At 42.5% G+C, this 10682-nt stretch overlaps 1 protein-coding gene across 3 annotated transcripts in view; it reads left to right on the top strand.

Moving 5' to 3' along the window:
• The first annotated feature begins 4640 nt into the window (after positions 1-4640).
• REEP1 (receptor accessory protein 1) overlaps positions 4641-10682 on the top strand; it is a 67296-nt gene continuing 61254 nt past the window's right edge. Inside the window, exons 1-2 of one of the 3 annotated variants that reach the window (XM_073562076.1) lie at positions 4641-5265; positions 10402-10474. In XM_073562076.1, the coding sequence (XP_073418177.1) occupies positions 5225-5265; positions 10402-10474 (114 nt within the window). In that variant the 5' untranslated portion in view covers positions 4641-5224. The remainder of the gene's footprint in view (positions 5266-10401; positions 10475-10682) is intronic. The other 2 variants (XM_073562075.1, XM_073562074.1) reach the window with 2 other exon arrangements.

The following is a 10682-nucleotide window of genomic DNA, read 5'->3' as shown; positions in this document are numbered from 1 at the left end:
TCCGGCCCTATTGCTCCCAGTGTATAACGTGCGGCCCTATTTACCTCGGTGTATGACGTCCAGCCCTATTGCCCCAGTGTGTAACATACAACCCATCACCACCCGGTGTATAACACCCAGCCCCATTATATAACTTCCAGCCCCACTGCCCGTATATAACATCCTATTGCCGGTGTATAAGGCCCAGCCCCATTGCCCCGCTATATAATTTCCAGCCCCATTGCTCCACTATAAACTGTTCCAAATTAATATGCAAAAAGAGTTTAGGAGTGATAAGGTTAGAATTTTTTTGTTTGTCATTTAAACTCATTGATGGTGATGTGTGTCAGGGCTCTTTATATCACTGAAAGCAATTGCAGATACCTGTGCAAATTAGTTTGGCAGGTGTGTCCAAATAAAGGCAAGACTACTTAAGAAGGCTGTTCCACATTATTAAGCAGCCTACATTTTTTGCCAAAATGGGAAAGAAAAAGGATGTGTCGGCTGCTGAGAAGCAACAAATAGTGGAGCATTTAGGTCAAGGCATGACTACAATCAACATTGCCAAGACACTTCATCGTGATCATCGCACAATCAAGAAGTATGTAGCTGATTCCCAGCACACACGCGTGCGTGCTGATAAGGAAAAATTGAGGACTCTTTCCAACAGGCAATTGTGTCAGGTTAAAAGAGCAGCTGCAAAAATGCCTTGTCATAGCAGCAGGCAAGTTTTTAAAGCTGCTGGTGCCTCCAACATCCCCCAAACAACAAGATGCAGGGTCCTTCAGAGGTTTGCAGCTGTGCGTAAGCCATCCTGTCGACTACCTCTATCCACTGCACACAAGCAGAAACGGCTCCAGTGGGCCAAACGATACATGAAGACTGACTTCCAAACTGTTTTGTTCACTGATGAGTGCCGTGCGACGCTCGATGGTCCAGATGGATGGAGTGGAGGATGGCTGGTTGTTGGACACCCCATGAAAACACGGCTAAGGCGCCAACAAGGAGGAGGTGGAGTAATGTTTTGGGCTGGAATCATGGGGAGAGAGATTGTCGGCCCCTTTAGGATCCCTGAAGGGGTAAAGATGAACTCCATAATCTATGTGGAGATTCTAAAACAGCACTTCCTGCCATGGTTCAAGAGGAAGAACTGTGCTTTCCGCAGCAAGATCATTTTCATGCATGATAATGCACCGTCTCACGTCTCATGCTGCAAATAACACATCTGCATCTCTGGCTGCTATGGGCATAAAAGAGTACAAACTTATGGTGTGGCCACCATCTTCCCCTGACCTCAACCCCATTGAGAACCTCTGGAGCATCATCAAAAGGAGTGTCTATGATGGTGGGAGGCAGGTCACATCTAAGCAACAGCTCTGGGAGAGGATTCTGTCCACATGCAAAACAATTGAAGCACAAACCATCCAAAAACTGACAAATTCAATGGACGAGAGAGTTCAGAAGCTTCATTCCAACAAGGGGTCCTATGTGCAAATGTAACATCACCTAGAATAAAGTTTTGACTTGAAAACTGTTTGATTTTATTTTGTAATAAGCTGATAATGCTTATAATTTCACAATTGACCATTTTTTTGTTCAAAATAAAAATAAAAAGGTTGAAAACTCTGCTGTGCATAATAATTTGGAACATGCATTTTGAGTGTTTCTTACTTTTAAAAATATACTGTTTTCATAGGCAGTTTGTTCAAAAACATTGCAATTATACTAGAATAGTAGATGACTGGAAAATAACAATGACTGCAATTCATATAGGTAATTTAGAGAAAATATGAGGAAATATTTTTTGCATAATAAATTGGAACACAGTGTATAACTTCCAGCCCCATTGCCCTGCTATATAACTTCCAGCCCCATTGCCCCGCTATATAACTTCCAGCCCCATTGCCCCGCTATATAACTTCCAGCCCCATTGCCCCGCTATATAACTTCCAGCCCCATTGCCCCGCTATATAACTTCCAGCCCCATTGCCCCGCTATATAACTTCCAGCCCCATTGCCCCGCTATATAACTTCCAGCCCCATTGCTCCACTATATAACTTCCAGCTCCATTGCCCGCTATATAACTTCCAGCCCTATGGCCCCACTATATAACTTCCAGCCCCATTGTTCCACTATATAACTTCCAGCTCCATTGCCCGCTATATAACTTCCAGCCCCATTGCCCCGCTATATAACTTCCAGCCCTATTGCCCCGCTATATAACTTCCAGCCCTATTGCCCCGCTATATAACTTCCAGCCCCATTGCCCCGCTATATAACTTCCAGCCCTATTGCCCCGCTATATAACTTCCAGCCCCATTGCCCCGCTATATAACTTCCAGCCCCATTGCTCCACTATATAACTTCCAGCTCCATTGCCCGCTATATAACTTCCAGCCCTATGGCCCCACTATATAACTTCCAGCCCCATTGTTCCACTATATAACTTCCAGCTCCATTGCCCGCTATATAACTTCCAGCCCCATTGCCCCGCTATATAACTTCCAGCCCTATTGCCCCGCTATATAACTTCCAGCCCTATGGCCCCACTATATAACTTCCAGCCCCATTGCTCCACTATATAACTTCCAGCTCCATTGCCCGCTATATAACTTCCAGCCCCATTGCCCCGCTATATAACTTCCAGCCCCATTGCCCCGCTATATAACTTCCAGCCCTATTGCCCCGCTATATAACTTCCAGCCCCATTGCTCCGCTATATAACTTCCAGCTCCATTGCCCGCTATATAACTTCCAGCCCCATTGCCCCGCTATATAACTTCCAGCCCCATTGCCCCGCTATATAACTTCCAGCCCTATTGCCCCGCTATATAACTTCCAGCCCTATTGCCCCGCTATATAACTTCCAGCCCCATTGCTCCACTATATAACTTCCAGCCCCATTGCCCGCTATATAACTTCCAGCCCCATTGCCCCGCTATATAACTTCCAGCCCTATTGCCCCGCTATATAACTTCCAGCCGTATTGCCCCGCTATATAACTTCCAGCCCCATTGCCCCGCTATATAACTTCCAGCCCTATTGCCCGGTGTATAAGACCCAGCCCCATTGCCCCTCTATATAACTTCCAGCCCCATTGCCCCACTCAGTGGCGTAGCAACTGTTTGTGGCGCCCTGGGCGGTCGAAAAATTTGCCGCCCCTTTGGTCGTTGATAATCCGGAAGCATCCGAATAGCCCACACTACACTCAAAGATCTAATTTTTAGTCTGCTACTAACTCTGCTGTTATTATTTCTAAATTTCTAGACTTTCATCTTCATAAGTACCGCAAGGAGAAATGATATTTCTTGGATATAGGAAAAATGTAAAAAATAATTGATCCACTGCATCAGGCAAGATTTTTTTTTTCTGTTCCAAAAACTGATACATAACGGAACCCAGACAGACCCCATAATGAGCAAAGGGGCTTCTCTGCTTACATTTACATCGGTTATACAACAGATCCATTTATGACATTATTCTGTTTGACAGTTCCAAAAAACGTAGCAGAAAACAGGGCAGTGTGAACTGCAGTCTACCGCCTCACCATTCATTTTATGACCGTAGATGTAACTTTATGTATAAACTACAGCGCATGTAGGAAACAAGAATCTTGTAGAAAGGACATTACGGATCACAGACAAAGACATAGGATTCTTGTTAACATCAATATCTTTTTCAGTACCAAACAGATTAAAAGTAGCAAAGTGTCTGCTCAGCAGCCATTAGTACAGAGGTGTATACATTACGCGCTGAGACTCCACGGCTGCTCCGTCCAGTGTGTACTATTCATGCGGACCGTATGTCGTCACAACGTTCAATGGCGTATAATGACGAGGATCTCATGGATTAGTGTAAACGTGGGGGCTCAGGGGGTATACATCAGCCCAGGATGACCTCGGCATGGGTGGATGCCCCTTTATGTCCCACACTCTGTAATCATATGAGGGGCTGCGTTCCCCAGATATTGGCCCTATTGTGTGTGTAGTAGGGAGATCACTGACGTGGTTGTGATCTCTGTACTGCACTGCAGAATATGTTGGCGCCGTATAAGCAGCATACAGTAAATGCACCCGATTATGGCCAGTCTGTGTGTTATGCAGGGAGCTGCCAGCTCTTGGTGCTACTGACGTGCCTGCTGGAGCTGCACGGGGCAGAGGACAGTGCTGGCTCTCCGACGTGTGTTTGGTTTGTTCTTGCCTCTGTGTTAGAAGGAAATCCCTTGTATTACAACTTCCTGTGTTGCTGACCTGATCTGGACTTCTCTATCGCCCAGGGAGACACCATCCAGCCCATGGAGCCCAGTAAGCTGCCGGCCAATCCCGGCCAAGAAGACCGCTTACGTCATAAGCATGCGCCCGATGCCCACAGGACAGGTCTTCTGCCAGTACTTCACATAAAACACCAACATCCCAAATGGCACCCACCTGCCCTCGCCGCCAAAATCTGCTGCAGTGCTGCTGCACTGTGCCTCCGCGCTTCTCCCACAGAGGAGAGGAATTGCTGCTGCTGCCGCGCCCACACACGTGCCGCCTGGGGCGGACCGCCCCCCCCCACGCTACGCCACTCCCCCACTATATAACTTCCAACCCTATTGCCCGGTGTATAACATCCACCAGCCCCATTGCCCCACTATATAGCATCCAACCCCATTGCCCCGGTGTATAACATCCACCAGCCCCATTGCCCCACTATATAGCATCCAACCACATTGCCCCGGTGTATAACATCCACCAGCCCCATTGCCCTGGTGAATAAACTCCAGCTTGATTGGTGTTAATCATCCGCCACTACTAGACTCTGGAGGGAACGTGTTCTGGGCAGTGACGAATCACACTTGTCTATCTGCGTCTGATGGAGGAGTCTGGGGATTACCAGGAGGACGTTACCCCATGACTGCATTGTTCCTGCCACAGTCATACGGCCACTATGGAACCTGTAAGCTAGGGGGGCCCTGCACCGCTTGGCACCAGGCCCCCTCCCCCCGCCAGTCATCCACATCCTCAGGACTCGGATACCATTGAATAGATTGGTGGATCAGGGAGCCACAAATTCAACCCCATCCAACACCTTCAGGATGAACTAGAACGGAGATTGTGAGCCTGGGATCTCCCCAACATCAGTGTCTGACCTAAAAAATGCTCAAAAATTCCCAGTCACCTCCAAAATCTTGTAGAAATCCTTCCCAGAAGAGCGGGAGCCGTTATATCTGCAGAGGGGCTGACTCCATATTAACGAGTATGAATGTGTAATGGGAGGTCGGAAGAGCCCCTGTACTGGAATACGTGGGTTTCCGAATAGTAGTATATATATATAATATATATTTAATATGACTTTATCTACAGCATGCCACAAACCTCTATGCTAAAGCTGGAGATACAATATGGACTCTTGGATTTAAGGTCCATTGACACTGCACAGTGCACTGATCAGCAATGTGTTAATAGCCGGTTTACACAGGCCGACTGTGCTTCAAGTTCTCATTGAATGAAATGTAGTAGATTGCTCTGTGCACTTAGGTTGCCGTTGTTCTCGTCAGCACAGGTCCTGTTAAGGAGAACGATGCGCTGCCAAGGACGATGATCATTTCACCCGACGAACGAGCACTTTGTTAGTTTGTCGGATGATTGGTAGCCTGTTTAGACTATGCGGTTATTCAGAAATGAGCGTTTCTTGGAATGCTGTTTCCTATTTATCATGCACCTTTACATAACGCCTGGTTCGGCCTATGGTTTAATGTGCATTGGAGCACCGGCCGACTGATGGTCGGGTGAGATGTTGATCAGGCATGTCCAATTGCGGACCACCTATCGCATTGTTATCCCTTAGTCGCCGGCCAACGTGTCAACGCAGCCTTGGACTTAATCAAGTTCAGTAACCATATTCCGATTGAATCGCATCGACCCAAATGGCCATTTTCATCCTACATTCATTAATAGTGTGACTAGCATGCTTGCTTCTCTGCTAGAATGTGCATCAACCCTGAGCCCTGTGCATTAAATATACATATCTGCCAAGATTGCGGAGGAGGTGGGAATAAATATAACATTGAGGTTCCGCTTATTCAGTCATCTCTTGTTATATCTGTCTGCATGTACTTTATCACATTGGCTCAGGGAGTCTCTTTGTTCTATGAATGATTTACAACGCCTGCTTCCTTGGCAGACACTGTATCTTCAGATACATTGGTGAAAGGAAATGAAGGAAATGGAAAATTAGTGATGATCTGCTCTACAGCATGGCTGTCCTGACACTTATCATGTTATTGTGCATCTTGCAAAGGATGAAAGTCTGACTTTTATGTATTTGTTGTACAGTGTGCCATGCATTGTAATGGAATTTATCATGTATAATGGAAAGAGAAATTACAATTTATAATTGTTGAAAACAGTACTAACTTCCGAACTGCATGTATGCAACAATATAATATAATACTGCCCTCTATGTACAAGACAGTAAAACTGCTCCAACTGTATGTGCAAAAACATAACTACTATAATACCACCCCCTGTACAAGAATATAACTACTATACTACTGCTTCCTATGTACAAGAATATAACTACTACAATACTGCTGCTATGTACAAGAATATAACTACTATAATACCGCCCCCTATGTACAAGAATATAACTACTATATAATACTGCCCCCTATGTACAAGAATATAACTACTATAATACTGCCCCTATGTACAACAATATACGCCATTGAACGTTGTGACAGTTTCTTGTGTAATCAGCCTGCCCCTGCTGGGGCTATGCTGAATTTCCACTCCTATTTATCAGTATTTGCCAATCTGCTTTTTGTCCCTTATTAGATTTGTCTCTTTTTGCTCTGTCTCAGAATATTTCAGAGTGCTGATATAGGTTTTGAAGTCTAGTGACTTCAGGGTTAATTTTGTTATCAGAAGTGTAGGACAATATTTTTGTAGGTTTTTTTTGGCAGATTGCAGACAGTGTCTTTCCTTTCCTGTCCTTTTTAGTTAGCCGGGCCCCATCGTTTGCTCAGCCTATTTTCCTGCCTTTGTTTGTATTTTCATCTCGTTTCACCGTCTATACATGTGGAGGGCTGTCTTTCCTTTGGGGTCTGCTCTGGGGCAGTTAGTTTTCCTCTTTTCCTGCTTTAGGCTTATGTAGCTCTCCGGTCGTGATGAAGCGTCTAGGACCATCGTAGGAACACTCCACGACTACTGCTGGTTTTCTGAGACTTAGCTTGTTGCTTTTTTTTCCCGCCTCGGTGACCCATTCATAACAATAACTACTATAATACTGCCTCCCATGTACAAGAATATAACTACTATAATACTGCCCCTATGTACAAGAATATAACTACTATAATACTGCCCCTATGTACAAGATTATAACTACTATAGTACTGCCCCTATGTACAAGAATATAACTACAATAATACTGCTCATATGTACAAGAATATAACTACTATAATACTGCTCCCTATGTACAAGAATATAACTACTTTAATACTGCCCCCTATGTACAAGAATATAACTACTATAATACTGCCCCAATATATCTACTATAATACTGCCCCTATGTACAGGAATATAGCTACTATAATACTGCCTCCTATGTACAGGAATATAACTACTTTAATACTGCTCCTATGTACAAGAATATAACTACTATAATACTGCCCCTATGTACAGGAATATAACTACTATAATACTGCCCCTATGTACAGGAATATGACTACTATAATACTGCCCCTATGTACAAGAATATAACTACTATAATACTGCTCCCTATGTACAAGAATATAACTACTTTAATACTGCTCCTATGTACAAGAATATAACTACTTTAATACTGCCCCATATGTACAAGAATATAACTACTATAATACTGCCCCAATATATCTACTATAATACTGCCCCTATGTACAGGAATATAGCTACTATAATACTGCCTCCTATGTACAGGAATATAACTACTTTAATACTGCTCCTATGTACAAGAATATAACTACTATAATACTGCCCCTATGTACAAGAATATAACTTAACTACTATAATACTGCCCCTATGAACAATAATATAACTACTTTAATACTGCCCCCTATGTACAAGAATATATCTACTATAATACTGCTCCCTATGTACAAGAATATAACTACTATAATACTGCCCCTATGTACAAGAATATAACTACTATAATACTGCCCCTATGTACAAGAATATAACTTAACTACTATAATACTGCCCCTATGAACAATAATATAACTACTTTAATACTGCCCCTATGTACAAGAATATAACTACTATAATACTGCCCCTATGTACAAGAATATAACTACTATAATACTGCTCCCTATGTACAAGAATATAGCTACTATAATACTGCCTGTTGTGAGTTCATTTTCCCCTTCACCATTGAGGTCTGATGAACTCCCTCTTCTGGTAAAGGAAGGTAGTGAGGCTGATTACAAAGCACCTGAGCAGAATGATGATGACTGGGTGACTGGGATTGCTGACTGGATATAAGGCAGCCGACGCCCTTCTGCCTTGCGGGTGATTACTCTGAGGGATTCTTGGAGACCAGTCTGATTCCTGCTCCTCAAAAGCTAAGTTTTCTGCTCTACTTTTTGCATTTGTGTTTTGGTTTTGTTTTGCCTTGTTTTTCTGGATTTCTGCCTTTCCCTGCTGGGTGAGCTGAATTCCTTTTTGCTCTGTCTTCAGATAATACCTGAGTACTGATATAGTCTTTTTGAAGCCTAGCATCTTCAGGGCTTTTTTCCCTATCAGTCTGTTGGCTCTTGATTCTGAGAGGGTTTTGGCGGATTGCAGACAGCAGCTTTTCTATTCTGTCCTTTTTAGTTAGCTTGGGCCCCATCATTTGCTCAGCCTATCTTTCTATCTGTGTGAGTGTTTTTTCATCTTGCTTCACCGTCATTATATGTTGGGGGCTGCCTATTGCTTTGGGGTCTGCTCTGGGGCAGTTTAGATTTCCCTTTCTGTCTTTAGGCTATGTAGTTCTCCGGCTGTGATCGAGGGGTCTAGGGCACCGTAGGAACCCCCCACGGCTACTGCTAGTTGTTGTTGTTAGGTTCAGTGGTCTGCAATCCGATAGCTGCCAACTTCTCTGGTTTTCTGGACTTAGCTAGTATTTCTGTTTTTGCCTCCTACGGTGACTCATTCATAACAACTGCCCCTATGTACAGGAATATAACTACTATAATACTGCCTCCTATGTACAAGAATATAACTACTATAGTACTGCCCCTATGTACAAGAATATAACTACTATAATACTGCTCCTATGTACAAGAATATAACTAATAAAATACTGCTCCTATGTACAAGAATATAACTACTATAATACTGCCTCCTATGTACAAGAATATAACTACTATAATACTGCCAATATGTACAAGAATATAACTACTATAATACTGGCCCCTATGTACAAGAATATAACTACTATAATACTGCTCCTATGTACAAGAATATAACTACTATAATACTGCTCCCTATGTACAAGAATATAACTACTATAATACTGCACCTATATACAAGAATATAACTACTGTAACACTGCTCCTATGTACAAGAATATAACTACTATAATACTGCCTCCTATGTACAAGAATATAACTACTATAATACTGCTCCTATGTACAAGAATATAACTACTATAATACTGCCTCCTATGTACAAGAATATAACTACTATAATACTGCTCCTATGTACAAGAATATAACTACTATAATACTGCCTCCTATGTACAAGAATATAACTACTATAATACTGCCCCTATGTACAAGAATATAACTACTATAATACTGGCCCCTATGTACAAGAATATAACTACTATAATACTGCACCTATGTACAAGAATATAACTACTATAATACTGCCCCCTATTTACAAGAATATAACTACTATAATACTGCACCTATATACAAGAATATAACTACTGTAACACTGCTCCTATGTACAAGAATATAACTACTATAATACTGCCTCCTATGTACAAGAATATAACTACTATAATACTGCTCCTATGTACAAGAATATAACTACTATAATACTGCCTCCTATGTACAAGAATATAACTACTATAATACTGCACCTATGTACAAGAATATAACTACTATAATACTGCCCCCTATTTACAAGAATATAACTACTATAATACTGCCTCCTATGTACAAGAATATACATGCTATAATACGGTATAAGCCCCCAGTGAAAACTATTTGAAAACACCCACAAATTAGCTCATTAGGTGCCAATAAATTTGATTACACTCTGCAGTCACTACAACATCGTGTGTCCAGTTCAATATGAAAAATCTGGTAAAAAATCTTCTCTAAGTGACTTATGTCTGCCACTGGTTGCAGCCTTTGAGATATTGTAGAAGGTTCCTACAATAATCTAATACAATTTTGTGTTTGTCTCTTGCAGGCTAATATTTGGCACTCTGTACCCTGCATATTACTCTTATAAAGCTGTGAAATCCAAGGACATTAAGGAATATGTAAGTATTGTAAATTAAACATCTTTATGTTTACTGGAGGTCTCGTTTTGTGCGCCATAATGATTACACCTTCTTTCACTAATTAGTCCATTATTACAGAAACACTCCAAGTAAGGTCGGGATCACACATGCGAGAAACACGGCCGAGTCTCGCATGTTAATACCCGGCACTGCCATCGGCACTCGGGAGCGGAGCGTGCGGCCGCCT

This window comes from Dendrobates tinctorius, unplaced genomic scaffold (assembly GCF_039654945.1).
Source record: "Dendrobates tinctorius isolate UK_male_01 unplaced genomic scaffold, ASM3965494v1 ptg000334l, whole genome shotgun sequence".
In the NCBI taxonomy this organism is placed as follows: Eukaryota; Metazoa; Chordata; class Amphibia; order Anura; family Dendrobatidae; genus Dendrobates; species Dendrobates tinctorius.
This window is presented reverse-complemented; position numbering and strand designations above follow the sequence as displayed.